The sequence below is a fragment of the Semicossyphus pulcher genome, unplaced genomic scaffold (assembly GCF_022749685.1).
Source record: "Semicossyphus pulcher isolate SPU_LCO1_2020_fin unplaced genomic scaffold, fSemPul1.0.p SCAF_1, whole genome shotgun sequence".
Lineage (NCBI taxonomy): Eukaryota > Metazoa > Chordata > Actinopteri > Labriformes > Labridae > Semicossyphus > Semicossyphus pulcher.
In genome coordinates, this window is record NW_027211603.1 from 8,874,108 (window position 1) to 8,896,602 (window position 22,495).

Genomic DNA, 22,495 nt, shown 5'->3' on the forward strand with positions numbered 1-22,495 from the left:
GGACCTATTAGTGCCACATCAGGTATTTACCTACAGTTAAAACTAACACTGCTCCCTGAATGTAGCTTTGCAATGCTGTGTTTGTGTCATTTACAACAGTCTTATAACTGCAGAAGTCAAAGCAAACGGCGTACATTTCAGTGATAAGGGAAATAACTTTTACATTCATTTAACTAAATAATTATAATAACAAATAACCAAATAATCAATAAATAACGTGTTGAAAAGATTGAGTAAGACTTTAACACTTCCAGAGAAAGCAAAGAAATCTGACGTATTCAACTGTGTTTTACACCTGCTTCTATAACCTTTCCATGTCCAAGTTTTGTCAGCCATCAAGTAGCTTAGACCAAGAGTTTACACTTAAAAGATAAACAAAAAGGGGGCCAAAGATACTAATTAAGTTTTATGTTTTCAGACCAAACCTCAAGCTTTCTTCTGATTTGAGCAAACTGTGTTATTTCATTTTGCCCTAAGAGTTTCGGTGAATGTTTAGGATGCTATCTGGAAAAGAGCTCTTTGCACATAAGGCTGATGGCCTTGTTTCCATTTTGATGTCTCGGTCTTCCTTTAAGCTACAATCAATATCAGTTAAGCATGACTGCCGCCTTGTAATTAAGATGAAGATGTTAATTGAGGCAAGATCGCAGGGGTAGACATGTTAAGTACTGACTGGGCAGGTTGTGTTGTGTGAGGCAGCCTGAAAAGAGATTAAAACACACCTTCAACACGCCAAACTTCATGGTTTTACTACAACTTTAACACATGAAGGGGAGCTTTGTGTACGTGGGATACCATGTGCACAAGTTTTGTCAGCATGTCAGTGTGCTCTCAAATCTCTTATTAAACTTGCGTGTTTTCTTCATGGGTTTGTTTCTTTTATATAAGATATAAAGTTAAGCACTACAGTTCAGATATTAATGGATATATTCACGTATATTTTAATAAGGTAAAAATTAAATGACTAACAAACTGTAGGTCAAATTTAGTTTTACAATAGTTTAAAAATCTGTGTGTTCAGGGCATGTTTTAGGGCTGCAGACGTGCTGTGACTACTGCTTGGTTAAAGCTTTATACTCAGACTGTCCTTGACCGCCTCAGGGCCGAGCATCCCTGTATGAGTTACAGTGACAGGCCTGTGACAGCGGGAGACATGGGGACAAGGTTACATAGCCCCCCGCCAACCCCACCCCACCCCCCGCCACTTCCACCTGATCTGACCCCAGTAAACGTGCCCCATTGCCTGGATCTTATTTACACTCCAGCTCGCTCTGTAATAAAAGCTCCATCATGCAGTATTCATAGGGCCTCTCTCTATGTCTCTGAAGTTGGGGCCGTGGGTTAGCGAGACTGGCCTCATGGATCAGGGCTAACGTGGTACTTTTACACCGCCACGTGGGTGATCACATGGGCTGCCTTTATACCTTCCTGACTCTTTCACCTCTTTCCTAACTGACTCAGAAAGGCAGACGCTCACAGACAGACATGGAGTAAGACACAGACATACATGAAAACCTGCTAAATATTCAGCACATAAGTCACAGCGAGGCAGAGAAAGTCTAATAACAAATATAGAAGCTGTTTTATTTATATCCTAACATGCTAAATAAGCAATAGTCACTAGTCCTTTATTATGTGAATTTGACATAACTTTTGAGATCATGCCTCTTGTGGCTGAGAAAGAAATTACAACACTGCTAGTTGATTGGTTTGCTGTTTCTTGTAAAATTGCTCTACACCCTTTTTGCTCTTCTCCAGTCAAACAGCACATAGAAAATGGTGTACAGAACAGTAGCTATGTGGCATTAACTTTACTGTAATAAGCTGCAACAGTGAAGGGCGGCAGATGTGGATGTTGCCACCAACAGGAAAGAACAATAAGATCTGCTAATGTATTTCTAGCGTCACCTACATGCATTGGTGTCACAGAAGAAGTTTGCGTGTTTTATGTCTGTATTGTAGGTTTCACAGTTTCAAACATGACCCAATTAAGATGAATAAATAGGAAAATTATTGTGTCAAACTAACCTCCAGTGGATATCATATACTCAAACAATCATTTCATATCACAATCATCACAAAATAAATTAGCTTGAGGCAGCTTTGAAAATCTGTAAGTGTTTTTTTCCAACCAGGCTTAAGATTACAAATTTTCAGGCTCTTAACTCTTAATAATTTAACCTAATTGTCTACAATACAGTCTGCCCATAAACAAGAGATTTACAAACTATTTTAAAAACACACTAGTGCCAGTATTTAGCTCCATCGACACAATCTAGGCCTTCATTTATTTATTTTTTTGCCTTTATTTATAGGACAGCTGAAGATAGACAGGAAATGTTGGGAATAGAGAGTGGGGGATGACATGCACCAAATGATCGGCAGACCGGGAATCGAACCTGCGATCAGTGCAACGAGGACTGTGGCCTCTGTACATGGGGCGCCCGCTCTACCAACTGAGCTAAACCAGCGCCCCAGGCCTTAATTTTTAATTTATATTAGGGAAGCACGATATTATCGGCACGTTATCGGCATCTGCAGATCGTGGTTTGAATCATTTTTCTGCCGATATTTTCCACCAATAAAACAATGCTTTAATTATGCCTAAATGCTTAATGATCCCTAAAAAAGCTTGATGTAATGCTACGACATTAACTCTTCATAAGTGTGCATGCACACTGTCTGCACCCCTCCCCTTCCATCAAGCGTGAAGAAGGGTGCAAGATATCTGCGGTTTCTGCAGTTTTTCAAAGTTTCCGAAACGGACAGCAAGGTTGCTGTTTGTAATGGTTGCTCTGCATTGGTCATGGGGTCAAATCTCATCATCCAAGCCTGTCTGAGTTGTATGAATATTATAGTTTTATTTGAAATAAAATGTTACATACAAATAAAATATGGCATTTTGTACATAACCTAAGTTTAAGTAGTTATCTTATATTGTCCAGTGAACGTGTACATTTTAAAAGGCACTGTATTATGTTATTTCTGCATCTGCCTGTGGGCCACTACAATGAGAGTAGACATGATATCAATTCCACTACAGGGGAGACTTGATGTTCTCTGCAATTAGGTGGAAAAAAACGTGCCTAATATATCAGTATTGAAATCGGCAATCGGCAAAAAGGGTTGGAAAATATCAGATATTGGCAAAAAATCCAATATCATGCAATCCTAGTTTGTATTTAATATTTAACAGTCCATATTATAGATAGTGAATATCAATACTAACTGCTATTGGCTTGCTTAGTAGTTTTAAATCAAGGTTGTACTGTACTTAAATCTAGCTGATGTCATCTGCCACTATAGGTTACCACCAATTAACCAAAGATGATTATCCCTTCAATATACAGTCCAATCAATGAGTTAAATAACAAAATCAATGGAGAAAATGGGCCTCGAGACTAAAAGGAACAGCTGTGGGTGTCTAAGTAGATGTCACCACAGTAACAACCAGGCAAATGTGCAGGTTTTAATTGCACTGCAGGATCCATGAGTCACGAAAATGGCCTGTTTGTCCTTGTTATTGTATTTATAAGCCAGAGAGTGAGTTAGATTGGTGGACAAGATGGACCTCTGAGAGAGTGTGTAATAAAAAACAAGGGCCGACATTGATGGATGGCTAGGTCAGCGAGTGGCTGTGGAGAGCTGAGGTGTTGGTAACATCCAATTGAGTCTAAATGGCTCTGGGTCATAAATGGGCTAAGAGGTTAAAAGGTGGAGAGCCTTTTGTAGTGCTTTTTACACGTGATAAGCCTAATATAAGCTGGACCAAAGGGTAGAGGCAGAGGAGACCGGAGAATTGGTTTCTAAGCACACAGGAAACCTGTCCAGGCCCTAATGCGTATGCTTACTGTGTTTTTATTACAGTTAATTTTCTGCTTCATACCGCAAATAGTTTGGTATAGTTGACTTATAAAGCTAAATTAGGGTTTTTTACAAAAAGGTTTTGCTTTTCAGAAAAGTCATTAAATCAGAAATGGCTGGGCAGAGCTTAGTAGTTTAGATTTGCTGGCAACGTCCTATTTAGGGCTCTTAACAGAATAATAAGCTTTCGTCACCACCCTGTTTCCCCAGTACCATGTTGGAGATTGGTCAGTTGGAGTCAGAGTGGACCTCCTTCTAAACTTTTGCAGATAAAGAGGCTGCTCAGAACGCAGCTTGGGCTTACTAAGGTAGTGCTGACTAAGCAGAGATGGATCAATAGTCCAGGAAGGATGCAGCTGTAGGAGTTTTGACAGCAAAAACACGGACAAGGATATGGACTTAAGAGGCTTGGACATTGACTGATAGGCAGGCTTTATGATGCTAATAAGCATCTGTTGATGCACAGAAAGAATTGCACAAGCTGTCCTAAGCGGGGGGGGGGGGGGGGGGGGGGATGTTGACTTCAACTGGGACATTTATGGAAGGATGAATGTAATTGTGTAATGAATGTAATGATATGACTCTCTTGACATTTAAAGCTCATTTTACACTCCGTTTCCGCCACAGCGGGAGCCGTAACGAAGCTCTGCCGTCATCGTGTTTTTTACACAGCGTTCCGGCGTTGTGGAAGCAAAACATGCGTGAGGTGTAAACAAATACATACTTATAGCTTTGTTCCGTCCTGCCGGCTCCACTATTTACACTGAAGCCGTTTCGCCTCTGTTACTACCTCCAATACCTGCTCGTAACGTAACAGATCCAGCCTTGAACTGGCAGTGTAAAAGGGGCTTAAGTTTGATTCGTCTTGGATTTGGTAGCTTAATATTGTATGCACCATATGATATATACTAATCTGTATAGTACAGTTTTTGCAATAGACAATGCAGTAGTGCACAAAAAGGTCAACATAAATAAAACAGCGTGATAACGCAATGTGTGCACCATGTGACATCAAGATGACTTGGGAAGATGCATTCCCATCATTCAATAGTTCGTTTTAAAGCTGTGAGAAGGAACTTAATTTCCTCTGGATGTTGCAAATTTGTGAGAAAGACTTTTGGCATGTCATAGCATGAAAAGCAAAATTGTAATTGATAATATTAAAAATGACTGCATTCCATGTATTTGAGCAGTTTTCGGGTCTTGTGTGTGCTGCCTCTTTTATGACTTACTAAGACACTTAAAAGAACTAAGCTGTTGTTAGATCCCGTACTGTTTTGATGGGATTTTGACAGTGTTACAAAGAAAACATACCACCTATTATGTAAAGTTTAATTATTATGCATTATGAATTTGGGATACATCATGTGTTCTAGCCGTCTACAAGTATTCCTGGGCTTCTCTGCTAGATAACTGAACAAGATTTATCTGAGATAAAATAGAAATGAAACAAATCAATCCACAACAAATAGCTTAAAGAACCAGGCTGCTTTTTTATATGTATGTTTTATCTTCTCCATCCAACCATAAAAATTTCAACACCAAAGCATATGGATTTTTCACTGGGCTAAATTGACTGAGAAGTTGTTGGGCTTGCAATATTGGCCTTCCCTACTGCAGTGTAACCATTTCTAGTGCCAAACTTATCAGCAATCTTTCTCTCGTACAACGATGAGAGATTGGCTCTTAATGAAACCATCTCAAAGTCATAAAACAGTAAAAGGTGGTTGGAAAGAAAAGGGGTGAATATAAAAAAAAAAGATTGTGGATTTGCTAGATTGGAAATTTACTGGGTTTTTCTGGGGAAGGTGTGAGGCAGACCACTCTGTCAAGTCAAGGTTAGTCTGAGCAGTGATCAATACTTCAATCTCAATAAAACAGCTCAATAGCTAAAGATTGATGGGAAGGGGGGAACATAAGGTGGGGAAAAGGAGGATAGAAGGAGCGACACAAATGCCAACCTTGTCATAACGTTAGCGGGGCAGTAATACATTTGTCTAGCCTGAGAGGATGGAGCTCTTCTATAGTGGCAGGTAATGTGCTACACTATAGACAGATTAGGTCAATTGCTGTCATACCTTACGGCCCCAAATCAATATCATATATGTTGGCAACCTTCAACCTGGAATAAATAAATGCAGGTACAGACACAAACCAGCCTGATAGATGTCACAGCAAACACTGGGAGATAAATGGACACATGAAGGAACAGAGGAAGGGTGGTGGACAATAGTGCAGCCTTTACAGAACCCTCTAGACTGATGTGCCATAAAAAAAGAGCAGAAAGAAAATACGAAAAGTCAGGAATCCATTCTCTCATCGGGACATTATTGGAGAAATTCTTCTCTAACATTTGCTCTGTCTGGACACTTCAACATCTTTCAGTCTAGCTCTTTTGCTTGAGCAGGTATCTCTTCAGTGTCACTGTCTGATATTGTGCTGTGGCCTTGTTATGTTGGTGAATCAATGTGGGAGCCAGCAAACACTTACTTGTAAACTGTGCCTCCGTTTCCATGGCCAAGCTGCTCCTGATAGTGGATATCTTGGGCATTTATCTGCAGAGCAACAAACACACACAATATAGTTACTTAGATGGTATAACATGAGAAGACATGCAACCACTGGATGATATGTGTAACTACATAAGTGAGCAGGAGAGAGCAAACATGAGAGTGAGAGAGTGAAAAAAGTGTATGTGTGGAGGGGAGGGGGGTACTACATTGTCACTGGAGGCTATAAACAAGACAAGCATTCAGGTCACTCCAAGTTCAGCAACATGAGGAGAGTAAAGAGAGGGGACAGGAGGAGGAGATCAATACAACATTTGCTGTCCAATTTATGAAAGGACACTGTGCCTGCGTGAGCGTGGGAGTGAAAGATGTAGAGTTTAATGATGATTCGTTGCTCTTGTTGTTCCGCTCTACTTTGATAAAAAAAAAAGTTCCAAGGCTGTGGCTCGGTGGTAGAGTCGGTCGTCTTTCAATCAGAAGGTCGGAGGTTCAAACCCCAGCTCCCTCAGTCTACATGTTGAAGTGTCCTTGGGCAAGACACTGAACCCCAAAATGCTCCCACCAACGGGTATGAATGTGATAACTGATTGACAGTTGGGCACTTTAGGTCGCAGCCTCTGAAATCAGTGTCTGAATGTGTGTGTGAATGGGTGAATGTGATATGTAGTGTAAAAGCAGCTTTGAGTGGTCACAAAGACTATAGAAGTACAGTCCATGTAACATTTACCATTTTGTGACCTGAGCTAACATTGCATATCTGAGTCTTTTGTGCTTATGAATTTTTAAATGATCAGTCTTCTAGTAAGTCAATGAAACTCCTCTCAACAGAGCACTCAGGTAGTCATGTACTTCTCATTCACTTAGAGCACACTTCAACACCGACTTCACAAATTCAGCTCTTTAAATAAAGTGCTACAATGTAATAAGGATTAAACAACGTTCCTACCCTCATACAAGTTTGGAATACTTTAACTTAATTGAAATGTCCCTGTACATTTATTCCAATAGTCAACCACAAAGTATTATGCACTGTTGGTCCTGGCCTTGAGTTTCAGAGAGGGAATAAACACTTTAAGATTAACGAGCTCTATCATGTTTGAATCTGATCTTTTTATGCTGCTGTTGAGAAAAACTGCCACACATATATTTTTTCAATATTTTAAACTTAGTACATTCAAACTTCTGATAAACATATTACTATGATAGACTACTATAAGAGAAACCTTAAAAATGTTATATAAGCCATATTCTAAATTCGAATTTATAACCGAATTGTAGTAAAAAATGTATATTCAGTTATTAAAATTAATATTCGATGTGAAAACAATCAGCACGACTGAGGTTGCCTTGCAAGAGCTCACGTGTTCTCCTATGTCTGTGTGCGCACTCTCTTGGTTACGGAGCATCTTAGAATGCACACATCACTTTATACGTTAATAATTAACTTTAGTCTAGAGCCGCCTGCCCACTGGTCCAAAAACCAGTAGAATAGATAAAATAAAGACCTAACCACCGTAACATCTTCACTGTTTACTAACCCTGTTTCGGGCGCATTTGTGACGTCAGACGGTGACGCAGCAGAAAAGAGACCGACAGGAGTATACTCCACTGGCAATGGGAAAAGAGACAATCGGATTGAAAAACCTGCATCACCGCACTAATTTCAGAGGGAAAAGGGTATAACTGAAACAAGCTAATACAACAACCGTGTGCTGTGTGGGAATTGGGGGCGGAGAATTCAAATCCGAGATCAGCCAGAGAAAGAGAGATTCTCAAACCCCAGCATAACAGACTGGTATAGGTATGTTTATGTTTAAATAAATAGGCTACCCGTCCTGAATGTCCGTTCTACTATAATTATTTTATGTGTTTATTTTGCAAGATGTAGGAAGCCAACGTTGATCTTTTAAGAGGCTTGATTATGTTTAAATAAATATATCTTTGCACATAAGTTTGTGTCTCGTATTGGTGTGCGCTCTTATAGACATATTGCACAAAAATAGATACTGGAATAGTTTGAACCTATGTGTCCTCTTTGGCAAATATTGACAGCCCTAATAAGTCATAATGATAAATCTGGAAATGTGAAACTGCAATGCTAGTGTCCTGAAAATCCCTTGATTTAAACAACTTATTTCAATTTGCATCCAAAATGTCCATAATACACAATCTCCAGTGAATATTCTGGCTGCAGCTGAGCCTTAAAGTCATGTATCAATAGTCCGTTTGTGTGTGTAGCATTCAATGATGTTGCAGGGCCCTGTCACTCAGCCAGCATGTGCGGACAAATAGCTGCTTGTACAATGGCTGATATGATATCAGTGTGATGCTGCCAAAATTGATTTTGTACTGACTGAAAGAGACGGGTAACACTTCTAACATCTAAGCATGCCCCCCGCCCCCACATTCACCTCACTTCGTTTGCTAACATGTGAGATGAGGGAGGTAAAGAGAATAAGAGGAGATAGATGGAGAGATCGAGGAGAAGGAACAGCTCTATTAGTTCACAGTGTTACAGCAGAAACCTGAAAGGCCACGGCTTAATTGTCTCCCTGACACGCCAGCCACTTTGTCTGTGTGTGTATAAGAGTGTGTGTGTGTGTGTGTTTTACCCCTCTGCTCCCAGTGCAGCACATTGAAGAGACAATAACTAAATACACTCTGTATAACATGCCCACAGTTGGCAGCACAGAAAATCAATAGATGAGACACCCACTTGTAAGAATGAGCTCTAATCAGGTGAAACCAGGTGTGAGGGAAGGAGCAAAGAGATAATAGCAGTCGAATTCTACTTAAACCCAAAACACAAGCTCACCTGCCCATTTGTCAAGATCCTCTTCAGCTCAGCAGATGATTTCTTTAAGCTGGAGGAAGAAGCACAGCACAGTTGCACTTGTGTTAGTATCACAGACATCCTCCTTCTCAAACATCCACCTGAAGTTTATTCCAGGTAGTTTAACATGTGCCTTACGGCCCAGCAAGCTCACCTGTTGTTGGCTATGGAGTCCGGGACAACTTGAGTGCAGTCATTGGCTGGGTTAGGTCTGGTATTAACCTGAAGGTGTGCAAACACATACACACAAATGTAAAAGGACACACACACACACACACACACCAACACACACTAAGTGGTCAAGGCCAAAAGACAGGCAGACAGACAGACATATGGCCAGACCCCCTAATGAACAAGAACAAAACACAAGCTCTCAGTTCAGCCTGAAGGTTAATTGGCTTTCGGGGGAGAGGAGGGAGGCAGGAGGAGAGGAAAGACAGAGGTGTCCACACAGAGGAGGGGAAAAGATGATAGACAGCAGAAAGGAAAAGAAAGGAGAGGAGAACATATATTTGCATGACAGTCAGCAATATATCTTAACACTAGAAATGCAACAGATAAAACAGATGTGGGCAAAGGCTAGTAGAGAATAAAGTTAAGACACTTGGGACATCGGCCTTTAAATCGCTTCATCTGCTTGTCTGTTTACTCCAAAGTCCTCCGTATTCAACCCAGATATTGCGCACAAAAGAGGAGACAAGACCCTGAAAAGGGGATACTAAAAATAACTAATTTAATTGAGGTCAAAAGGCCGCCGTGTTGGGTCCACCAAAGCACAGGGATTCTCTCTTTAATTAGTGCCCAGGAAGACCTAATTTAAACAGTGCACAAGACTCCCCTCAGCCAATTACTTTTATATTAAAACGGGAGAAAAGAGGGGAAAGATTACCGAAGGACGAGAGGTTTTCAGAAAACATCATTTTCTCAAAACAGACCCTTGACCTTTAAAAAAAACTGATACAGTTCAGTAGTTGTTACCAAAGCTCCTTCGAGGATACATTAAATAAAGCGCTTTGAGTATTTGGTAGGGGGTAATGTTATCATTGAAATGGAGATGGATATATTATGGATCATCTGGAGAGATGAAGGACGTGTCAAGTCATTTAACCCATGGTAATTAGCAGTGAGCCTCAATAGAACATATGCCATACATAAAACAGGGAGGTCTGTGGAAGACCGTTTGTAAATGGCAGAGGGCGGCTTGTAATGACAATTTCACGGTTGAGCAAGAACATCTTCTTATTGACTTAGTTTGTAAACTAACCAACGCTGAAGTTCTTTCTATGATATGGAACGAGAGGATCATAATACTCTGGAGGGAGGGATCAAGGTTTCAGCTATAACACCTCGCTCTTAAATGACGTTCCCAGCGTAAGAAACAAGAACACAGGGAGACGGAGAAGGAGAGAGAGAGCCACAGCCAGCCAACCCCATACATAAACATAGACAAGGGGAGCAAGAAAATGAGTGAAAGAAAAGGAGAGCCTTGACTTCAATTGACATTTCAATAAGTGGAACACAGCGTTACCAATCCATTTGCCTGAACTTCCCTCCCTCCCTTCCCCTCGCTCTCTGTGTAAGGCAGCTGAAACAATTATTGAGATAGGTACCTTCAGGCCATGTATGTTCCGGATCCCTGGAGTCTTGCCGGCTGAAACAGTAATTGACTAGATTGTAGAACACATCAGTGGGCCATTTACAAATGTGCTGAAAAGGAATCAGTTCTTTATAAAGGAAAAAAAAAAGATGAAATGAAATGAGGGTTACTCTGAAATTAGTTGTAGAGAAGAGAGTGATTGAGATGTTGGGCTCTTGAGACAGCTGGTGGTAGGTAGGAAGGAAGAAAGGGAAAACTGAATCACAGAGTAAGAGAAAAGAGAAGGAGATAGAAAGATGGAGACAATAAAATGTTTCGTCACTTTGCCCTCGGGGCCCGGTGGAGATTATGTATTTTAACTGGTGAGAAAACAATATGAAGATATGAATAAAACACTCAAAGTGAAAAACCAGCTCAGGAAGAAACTACACAATGCTGAATGAGATCTGGACGAGGCTTAGCCTGAACGCAAGCTTGCAGTTTCAATGTCCTTGGAGCTAAATAAATGCAGATTTATAAATGACTGTCAACACAATAACAGAGTGAGCCAATGAATTTTAATGTTGTCCAGAGGCTGCATTGTTACTTCTACCCAATGATGTTATTTTCTTATTGTTTCAACACCGCACGAGCAATTCACCTACATTTCAGCAGAATTTTGTAAAAGTTTGTTAAGTGTAGGGATGTGCACTTGAACCCGGTTAATCGTTAACCGACCGTTAAGAATTTTAACTGGTTAATACTACCAGTTAAACCGTTAAATACATTTTTTTGTCTTTCTTTAAATGTACATATATATTTTGCAAAATGAAACGAGCAGTTAAACAGTTAAAGAAATGAAAAAACAAAGCTTTGTTGCATATCTCTGCTCCTGGAACATCGGTACCGTCTGAGCGGGTATCCTCTGTGGCGGGTCTCACAGTCAACAGACTGTGCACCAGACTAACCCCACAGCATTTCGACATGTTGCCATTTCCTCACCAAAACCAGCAGACAAACTGTCTCCTACATAAGAAGGACTGGTGTAGGCCTGGCCTTCTTATTTTAAGTTTCCATAGCCAGTTGTTAACGTATTGACTGTTTTTGAGCAGAAACTAAACTCAACATTTACGCACGAGACACAGCAGCGTAACTCATTAATTATTCATAACTCAAGACACGCCGTCATGTCCGGACAGGATCTTATATTTATTAAAGTTCTGTGTGCTGACCATCAAAGAAAGGTCGGCTGTAAATGTTTATTTACTTATGTTGCTGCTGGATCACATGGCTGTATGCTCACGTGCGTGCCTAAAATAGACACTGGTCAGTGTATTCATATCTGTGTGCACGATTGTCTGTGCCACAGGTAGGTATGTCTGAGGATAATAACACATTTGCCTCTTGGTGTGTGTGTGTTTCTGCAAGTATTAGGGAGAGTGTGCGTCACAATGAGCGCGCATGATGGAGGGCTTGTTGCTGGTCTGAGGCTGTTCTTTCTAAAGAAGACTTCTATCCAATCCAATTAACTGTTAAGAGTGTCGGTTAACTGGTAAAAAAAAATGTCCAAATCCCGGTGTGAATCATTATTTGTCAGTACAATAATTATAAAAGGTGTACTATACCTCTCAGCATCTCCACTCCATGGTAAACTTTAAACGTGTTACTCCTTACCTCGTGGAAAAATCTGCAGAGGGTCCGGTAGCAGTCCATTCATGCGTTGTTCATTCATTGTGTTGCAGTACTAAAGGGGGAAACAGTCACAAATAGATGAGAAAAATCGTGGTTCAAGTCATCATTATAAATGCTGGAACTCAAATATATGTTGAAAAGTCATCCAAGCTACGTTTTAAATTAAGAAATACTTAAAATCTGTACAAAAAAACCCCAACACATTACAACTTCACAAGCGCAGATCCAAGAAAAATCTTGGTTAAAAAATGTTAAGAGTATCACACACACAAAGATGTTTATTTAAATGACGTCAGAATTAATCCACAGTGTTCCCACAAATGTGAGCATGCTGTGCTGAAATCTGTTGCCGATGAGGACCAATGCCCTGAGGGCTTGTTCTGAAGGAGTGTAGCATTAACCCTTTTCTCCTCCAGGTCAACAGCTCACCAAACACTCATATCCTACAGGACTAACACGTGCACACACACTCTGGAGCCTCTCACACGCCTGCCAAGGCAATGCAATAATTGATGTTTCAGTTAACCAAACCATCTGTTAAACTGTGAGGTGTGTGTGTGTGTGTGTGTGTGTGTGTGTGTGTGTGTGTGTGTGTGTGGGTGTGTGTGTGTGTGGTTCGTTTATGTCCCTACCTTTTTGAAGCTTTAAATCAACAGAAAATAAAGCAAGATGTTATCAACAACACACACTTCAGAAGATGCATGTCTTTATGTAGTCCGCATGTACATGCGTTTCTTTTAAAATCCAGTGTGAATTACCAAGTCATCAGAGCGATATGTAAATTTGCTCTCTCATTGTGGGAGAGGGAGGGACGGCGATGGGACTGGCTTGGATGGGAATGGATCAGAATGGCTGCCCAAGTGGCACAGCTGTTATTAAAAGGCCTATTTATCACTGTCAGATCCCTCCTCGCTCCCAGCCCTCTGCCTTCGCCCTCCAGCGTTCTCACTAGGCCACATCTGAACAATGGGCCTAATACCAAAAAACGTGTTGTGTGTGTTTCTGGGTGTGGGGGGGTCGGGCTTCATGTACCTTTAATTTTCCGCTCAGCTAGCTTATTGATTAAGGCTGCAATTACCACCTAATCTGTAGTAGGTGTGTTATTAAAAGACATTCTCCATTGTTGGCCAATAACTAAACAGTGTCCGATCCCAAATACCATCGCTCAGCCTTAAGGGACAAGTGGGAGAGCGAGAGCACAGAGTGGGTCTCATCATCATTAGCAGACTAAGGGGAAATGGGAGTAAGAATGGTGGAATTAGAGCTTCTACCTCCAGGGGGAGCTGAGTGAGGAACGGATGAGGTCACATGTTTTTTTTAGCACCTGACACAGGCCAGTCTTTAACTTTGAACAGGAGTGTCTGTCTTTCAAGGTGTCGAACAATGATTAGAGATGCCTGCAAGACTGGTGTGTCTCACAGGAGCATGTAGCAATCAATGTTCTCAGTGATGGGGGATACTTTTTCACAATAAATGCCCTCTGCAGACTGATGTTAATTAACTGCTGAATTTAAGCATTAATTTTTCTTAGCAACAAGGAGTTTTGTTTTACATGGCAAAGTTAAAGCAGAGGTCTTGAATAAGAAAAACACTGCGTTGTGGCGGCATATTTAAAATTCTTGTTATGAATGTATCATCATAAACATACACACAGAAAACACATACACACATGCGGCAGCCAAGAGAGACTCTAATGAATTATCCCACCTTTCACCTGACATGCTGGTTTCCCCTAATTCCTATTAATTTCCCATAATGGCTGTCTGCTCACCTGGAATTAGCTACACAGAGGCAAAACTCCACTGGGGTTTCTACAGGGGCCAAATGACAACCACAGCAACAACCACAACAAGAAAAAAGTCCTCTGCATACAAATGCAAATGACTGCGGAAATGCATAACCCCTGCGTAACACATTTCAAGTACTGGTGTAAATGCGACGTTAGTGAGCCCAGTATTTTTTACATGTTCAGCTACATTCTGCACACTTGGCTTTCCCATGAGGAGAAGAAATCCATTAAAGGACTCCTGGATTTGTTTATCAAAAATTCAAAGTAGAATTGAGTTTTGAGATTTGTGGATGAAGCAGTGTAACGGATATTAAATATTTGTGCTAGGTAGAGTAAGGTGAAGGTCAGGGTCAAGAATACATCAGATCAGCTGAATAAAGGACGATGAAAATAAGCTGCCATTATGCATTTAGAGTTGAAAAATTACATAGGTTTATTGTAGCCTGCTCTGCCAAATAATAGTACATTTATATTTTAGGTACTGATTACAAAGATATTCGTCAAAAATGAGGCTAGCAGGTCACACAGGACAGCAAGGCAAAATCTCAGCAGAACCTCAAAACATGTGCGCCGTATGTGTGAAAAATTAAGCTGGCTGAGGTCAGTAATTTTCTGTCCACGTTTTAACGCTCATCGGCACAACAGCTGTCTCCTTTTGCTTAATCACCCTGCTACCCTTTGCTACTTAATGATTAAAAAGCAACCACAATTGAATGCATGATAAAAATGGACAAAAAACAAGGAGTGTAAATTGTGCCTGTGGCTCTTGCAGCATCATTGTGAGCTGATGGGGGGTAAAAGACATCCACAGATGAAAGTAGATTTTGAACAATTCTGCTGCCCAGGGGGCCCGCTCTTTAATGAGGCAAAACTTTAAGTACTGAATAATAAATAATAAAAATTGACAGTTCATTTAGCTTTCAGTGTACCTCATAGAGAAACCCATTACACGCCATTACTCTTACTGTCCGTGGCATGAACAGTAAGTATGGGGGAATATGAAAATGTACTACACTGGGTGGGGGAGCTGAATGGGTAGTGCAAGTTTGTGTGTGTGTGCGTGCGTGCGTATGTGTGTGTATGTGTGTGCGTATGTGTGCGCGTATGTGCGTTGCTGAAACAACCAATAAGCGTTTTTTTTAAATCTTGTGTTAAATACAACTGGACGAGGCTACGTGGTTTCAAAATCTTTTAGCGTTTGCAGAATTGCAGATAAATACAATGTCAATGTAGAGGTCAAAATCTGTCAAGTCTAGCTTGTCATCAGCGTCCACCTTTTTTCTCTCCAAGCATGTTCATCTTCCCGGCTGTTGCCTCTCTGAGAGGAGAGATACAGTGACAGCAAATTATCCTGAATGCTATGTTTTTGAGGCCTGACCTGTGGGCTGGAGGCGACATACCTCTGCCCAAAGATTGATGCCCAGAAAGGTCCTTAACACAACAAAACAAAACACAGGTAGAGACCACAGTCACTGCGGATACAGTCAACACCCCATTAGGAAAATTCTTCTCATTATGCCTTTAACTGTTCAAACACTTTGTCCAACAGACAGCCCTGTCATGGGCCTTTTGAACACCACTAAATAAGGCTCAAGTTACCTGTAATTTTGGAGTCGGCTACTGCAGCAAAGAGATGTAGAACATAAAAAGAATCTCAAATTGTTCACTAAAAAAATTGTTTTTTATACCTTGAACCATTCTATGCCACTTAGACGGCTAAAAACTAAGGTTTAGTTTAGTTTCGTGTGCTTCATGTGCTTGTAAGATTTCCCTGCATTAGATTTCTGTCAAATAAAAAGAGGTGAATGGCTCGTTCCCAGGTCGTTATTACTCTCTCCAGTCAAGTCCAAGTTATCTGTTTGTATACCATCACAAATATATCTATGATGGCTTCACAATGTGTAATTCATACAAAACTATATATTTTTGGACCCTTGATTTGGATCTGGAAAACTGCACAAAGGCTGAAATTTAATGAAAAATACGTCAGAATCCCTTGAATGGATAACAGAGGAGGGGTCTCTGTTTCAATATGTCCAAATAAAGTGGATATTGTGCAAACATTGTAGACAGAAACTGGATGGATGTATGACATTAAGTTAATAAATACAATTTAATTTTCATACTCACATAGGACAACATGGCTTTGAGTTCTTCGTCACTTCTGACAGTGATTCTGTCTCCCACCTCGTCTTCATCTATAAAACACAGAAGCATCTTAAAACTTGGATCGTAAAATGTTTACATAACATAACATACATAACAGCTATCAACATCACAAGAAGGACAAACAAATTCGGCCTATTTTATTGTATTGTATTGACGATATAGAAAATATATACAGACGGGGCGCTGGTTTAGCTCAGTCGGTAGAGCAGGCGCCCAATATACAGAGGCCACAGTCCTCGACGCACTGATCGCAGGTTCAACTCTCAGTCTGTCGATCATTTGGTGCATGTCACCCCCCACTCTCTACTCCCCACATTTCCTGTCTCTCTTCAGCTGTCTTATCTAACAAAGGCAAAAAGCCAGAAAAATAATCTTTAAAAAAAAAAAAGAAAGAAAATATATACAGACACAGCAAGCTAGAATAAAAAAAAGTAATTCTGCAAAGAAAGAAAGTTAAAGGTGAGCTTTTAACAAAACGTTCCTTGCAATTTATTACATGTTATGAAACTTCAAAACAAAGTCATGCTTTGTTGCTATTTTCTAACAGTGCACATCTTTTTTAAGGAAAAGAATGAAAAGAAATTTTGGAATATAAAGAGAGAAGATAATCTATGATTTTCATAAGAAAAAAAACAAATAAAACTCATTTGCCACTTCCTATGATTATTTCTTTTGAGAAACAAAATCAACAGTGCAAGAAATATTTAAGGCAACACAAAAGGCGCTCATACTGTTGCGCATAGTAAGCAGTTTCTGTATTATTTATATTTGTTCCTTGAAGAAAGAAAAGAAAACAAGGTTACCTATAGTAATAGTAGTAGGGATTTTTCTCGACAGTGTCTCAACTAAATATATTAAGCCAGTACAGGACTATGGTTTTTGTACGAAACAGCCTACTTGAGAAAAATAGAGAAGCTGTTCATGTCTTCATTTCTCTCTGCTCTTCTCATTTCTCTTTTCTGAATGTTCTTCTGTCCTCCTGCCAGTGACCCAGATCATCTGTACAGGCTTATCACATTATTATGCGACATTGTGAATTTAATTAAAAGTAAATACATTACTTGTTACGAACATTATCATGCCCATCTGACACTGATCCTAACAAGAGCAGTAGGCTGTAGCAAACAATAGACATAGTATGCAGCTATGCCCCATGTAAACTGACGCCTCATCTTGTTTAATGTTGTTGCATGGACTTCTCTCCTTGTGTCTCTTCATTCATCTGCAGCTCAAGCGGTGGAAGGTACAGAGACACAAGTAGAACAGGCCAGGAAATGAACTGAGGATGTACAAACTGTCTCATGCCCTCTTTTAGAAGGTCTTGTCAAAGAATCAAATGCATGTTGTCTCTTCTTGGTCTAAGACAAAGAGGACTTAGGATGTTATTATAAGACCGGTGAAGACCACAACATCAAGGGACATCACTTAATTGCGTGTGCAAAACCTCCTGCTTCAAATGTAACCAATAACTTGACTCACAGGCTCATCATATATAGGAATGTGCTGTCTTAGTCTCACCCTGTCTTGGTCTTGACCCTGTGTCTTGTGTTTTTATCTCGGTCTCGATACATTCTGATCTTGGTCATGACTTGGTCTCAGTTTGGGTTGTCTTGACCCCAAAACTATTTTTAACCCTCCCAGACAGGTGAACCGAAGACACTCAGTTTCAACAGTACAGGTCAGTCAGGTGGTCCGCAGTATGTGAACTTTAAGAAAGTCATGAGCTGAGAAAGGGCTCTGATATATAATATAGATGTATACTATTGATGTGATGTATTCTTCAAGTTGTCAACAAGGCTAAAAAAACAAGTGTTTATAGTGTCATAATTTCAGTTGTAAAGAAATATGAGTAAGAAAGAAAGAAACACTCACATTCAAAGGCTGTGACAGTGGCTTCAGGCATGACATCTCTGATGGCGACCTGTAAGGTTTTACAGAGTTGATTACAAGGACCAAAAAAGAGCAAACGTTCCTAACTGTAGACGAATGTAGAGGGGTTGTTACCTTAAGGGGATAACGTTAGAGACAGACGTTATTAGATTCACTATTATTAAAATGTAAAGAGGGGTCACAATGTTGAAGAAACAGAACAGTTTAGCTCGTTTACTTTAGTTGGGATCATACATATTCAGTAGGAAAAGCGTAACTATATGTATGTATTGTCACTGTACAGCTGTTTGGAACTGAAAACTGCTAACAGTTAGCTTCGCTCTCTTGTATTTTGAACTTACCAGCAAGTCATTGAAGTTCAGAAGAGATGGACAGTCGACGGACGAGTCCATGTCCCCTGCCGGCGTTTTTATTCGGATAACTATTGCCTCGGTGTCCATCGTGCAGAGGTTGTTTAAATCGAGTATGAGCATAAAGAAGAAAAAATAAGCCTCATAATAACACTTGCTTTGCTGTCTATGCTAACAAGCTAATTTCCTGCAGTTGTTTGCTAACGACACATGCTAGCATCCTGCCCAGTCCAGACACTTGTGATAAGTGAAGCGGAGATTTTAAAACCTTAACCGTTAACGTTAACCGCATGAAAGGTTTAGCTTTAGCTGTACAGTTGTGTTCAAATGCTCTCTGGGGCAATGTTTTATTGAGTTTTATCGGAAGTATTTAGCTATGCAGCTAGCTCAGAGGAAATCACAACTCATCCAACAGCATTTCCGAATCAACATCCGCTCACGGCATTTCAAAATAAAAGACAGCAATCTCTGTGACCACTCAAGATTTGAAGCTCCTACTGTATGTTGGGTAAATAACGGTATTCGACGGTGAAATTTCCCACATTAAGTTTTACCTACTACGCCAAAATAAATCATATATAATACATGCAGTAAATCTAAGCTATTGTGTCGCTAAACCAGTAGAACTGGTATGCATTCAAGTCCAAACGTTAAAAAAGCACATATTTGCAAAATATGTTTAAGAGCATTTTTAATTCCTATGTAAAATAATTATCTTATGAGAGTCTGGCTATTTCTCCTTTTGCATGAAAAAAGGAGAATCACAAAGTTTCCAATCATGTCAGCACTGCTTCCTATCAAAACTAAACTTCCAAGGGAAGGTACCTTTGAAATTAAATGACCACGATGATTTAAGGTTTTATTCAAATAAATGAAGAGTGAATGTATTTCAAATATTCGATTGTGAAGAATCTGATACAAAATACTTGAATCGTTTTATTTTGTGTCATTGTCATTATTCCCCCCTGACAAAACCCAGATGTCGTTCTAGTTATGAATGTGCTTTGGATCAGAGTGTTTGAAAAGCTTTGTAAAGAAAAGTGCAGAAGGCAACACTGAGTAACACACAGTGTGTGTGTGTGTGTGTGTGTGTGTGTGTGTGTGTGTGTGTGTGTGTGTGTGTGTGTGTGTTTGTACAACTGTCCTTTATACTGAATTGGAACTATTTAATTCTCCATCAAAAGATATTGTTGTCATTGTTGCCTGAGACTGCTTTCGCTGTACATGACATTGATGTGAGATCAAGTTTGATAGGAGTACAATTTTGAGCATTCATAGCATTTTCTAGGGGCATAATAGGTAGGAATCTTAAGAGTGCATATTCTTTTTAGAATTGACCTTAAGTCATTATAATGAATGTTCAATCAATATTTGGATATTGAATGAATGGTCCTCATGTCCACATAAATACACAGCTGTAGAGATATAAATTTACAAGGCTCCTCATCCATATTTACAATTCAATTGCTGTGGCAATTTTGCAATTCCACTCTGACAATGAGGAGCGAGACAAAAATTTCTGACACTATTATCATGTTTCGTCAATGCACAGAGTAGGAGACAGCAGACAAAGGTTAGTTTGCAATGTGCACACAGATGAGAAGGTGTTCACTCCCTGTATACCTTCAAACTCTTTTCCCTCCAGTCAAGGCTGCTTCTCTCAGAAATGAAGTTTTGCTCCCATAGACATTATTGTGGCTACTTCCTACCCTCCTGCATGCCATTAGTTTTTTGCATTTTCCAACAGTTAAAAGTTAGCAAAACTTCTTTCTATCATGACAAAGCTCACCCATATACACCCTAAACAACCTACTTTCTGTCCAGTTTGTATGTTCATGCAGTAAAAGGTCTCCTGGAGACGCGCTTCATAGGTTTTTTAAAATATGCTCTGTAGCCTTGAACAGAGAGAAAGTTGGACAAAATGTAACAGACAGATAGGACCTTATAGAATTTAAACATGAAATGCTGTGACCATGTGAAGTGAAGCAAAGACATACACACATACGTATACTGTGTTTTTCTTGCTTTTAGAAAGTAGGTGTACACAGGAGCACATGTCCTCATGAAAACTGCTTTTCAAGAAGGTATCTGCCTTATTCACTCTACTTTAACACAGCTTTAGTATTTAAAGGTTTTCACTCGGCATGAGTCATTAGCGAATAATTAAATGTAAAACAAAGGAGCACTTAAAACTGTTGTTGATTACGGCCTTATGATTGAGGAGCCGCATCAGTCTCTCTGATTGCACTTCCAAGAACAAGACATTGATCTCTGGGCAAAATGAAGTCTCTGTCTCGGTTAATTTACAGCGCTCTGCTCACAGAGCTGATACCCAACGCTGTTGACTGGGGTTCTGTGTAATGATAAGAACTTGTTAAAGCTTGTTCCGTCTGGACAAGGGCTACTTGAAAACAATATCAATGAGACGCGGGCAGTGCCAGCCCTCGCAGTAGGTTGGGTTTCACTGGCTGCTAAAACAAAAGTCTCTTCTGCTGGTTGGCCTGAGGCTGAACTTCTTTATCAGTTGTTACCATCTCGTTCAAGAGGTTAGGGCTAGTTTTCTTAGCAGCTTGTTTGTGTAGCCCAATTTTAACTACTTCATCATCTTAATTTATAAATGTATCATATTTTATTTACGACATATTTTTAATCATTACCTGCAAAGTAACCACTAATTAAATTGAATGAATGAATTGGAGTAATAAGTAGTATTTGCTCTGAACTGTAGTGGAGTTGAACGATCAAGCAGTATTTAAATTTAAATACTAAAGTACAAATACCTCAAAATTGTATAGTACTCTATCTATCTATCTATCTATCTATCAGCTTGTCTATCCTCTGTCTTAAACACACACACATATTGCACACACCTAGAGGTTAGAAGTTCATGCCATCGACCTGCATCTACATGTATCTAATCACTTACACCTGTACCTGTAACAGCTGGGTTAAAGACCCATTGATTTCCATGTAATGCCTGAAATTATTACCCTGCCTAATTGTTACAGGAGAGTAAAGGGGAAAACAAAGCCGGGCTATCAAGCGCTCTGATTAATGCCTCCACCAGCACTGCCCTCTGATGAAAAGCAGAGGATCTATATGGCACTTTGTCAAACATGCTCTCCCAGGACTTGACGTTAGGTCCTTCTGCTTTAGGGGCAACTAGGATGAAGCTCAGTCAGCAATCCTCATTATCAGAAATCAAACTCCTGACTTAGCTGGGAGGAGAAAGTGGAAAAGGAAGGCCAGCATTCACTGTCTGGTAATTAAAAGCCATTTCATCAGACCGCCTCTCTTGCCTTGTACCTCTTCTCTCGCTATTGACAAGCTGCTTAGCGCAAAGTGAGCTCAGTTTGACTCTAAATATATGAGGCACACTTATTTAACTTTCTCAGCAAAGAGGGAAAAGCAAGTAAACAAGACAGCAACAAAATTGTCCGGAGAGATCGCCCATTGTTTATGTGCTATAGTTTTACTTTTCTATTTATGGCTTTTTGCGTGTAATTAAGTGTCCAAATGCAGCCTGTGTTTGCTCATTCTCTGATGATTATTATTTCATTAGTCTATGTCAAATGTATTGGTTGGCTTGTTGTGTTTATTGATTAATGAGCCGAACACTGTCTTCCTTCACTGTAATGCTGATATAGAAGATCTTGAAATACTATTTGTCTTGTGGTTAAGCATTGATCGTTCTCAGGGATATTGACTGTTACTTGGTAGCTTTCCATTTACAATGCCCTTTAACATTAATGGTAATTATTCCAAGTAAAAATGTGTGTGCTTGTGGTTTAAGGTCTTATTTACCTTGATAGAACCAACAGT

The 22,495-nt window shown here is 39.9% G+C and overlaps 1 protein-coding gene across 1 annotated transcript in view; it reads right to left on the minus strand.

Moving 5' to 3' along the window:
• The window catches only part of map2k5 (mitogen-activated protein kinase kinase 5), a 57,891-nt gene extending 38,804 nt beyond the window's left edge, over positions 1-19,087 (minus strand). Inside the window, exons 1-8 of the mRNA XM_069657240.1 lie at positions 18,665-19,087; positions 18,306-18,354; positions 16,395-16,462; positions 12,458-12,527; positions 10,818-10,858; positions 9,362-9,429; positions 9,190-9,238; positions 6,355-6,419 (exon numbers count right to left, since the gene is read on the minus strand). Of these exons, the coding sequence (XP_069513341.1) occupies positions 6,355-6,419; positions 9,190-9,238; positions 9,362-9,429; positions 10,818-10,858; positions 12,458-12,527; positions 16,395-16,462; positions 18,306-18,354; positions 18,665-18,796 (542 nt within the window). The 5' untranslated portion in view covers positions 18,797-19,087. The remainder of the gene's footprint in view (positions 1-6,354; positions 6,420-9,189; positions 9,239-9,361; positions 9,430-10,817; positions 10,859-12,457; positions 12,528-16,394; positions 16,463-18,305; positions 18,355-18,664) is intronic.
• Between the last annotated feature and the right edge of the window lie 3,408 nt (positions 19,088-22,495).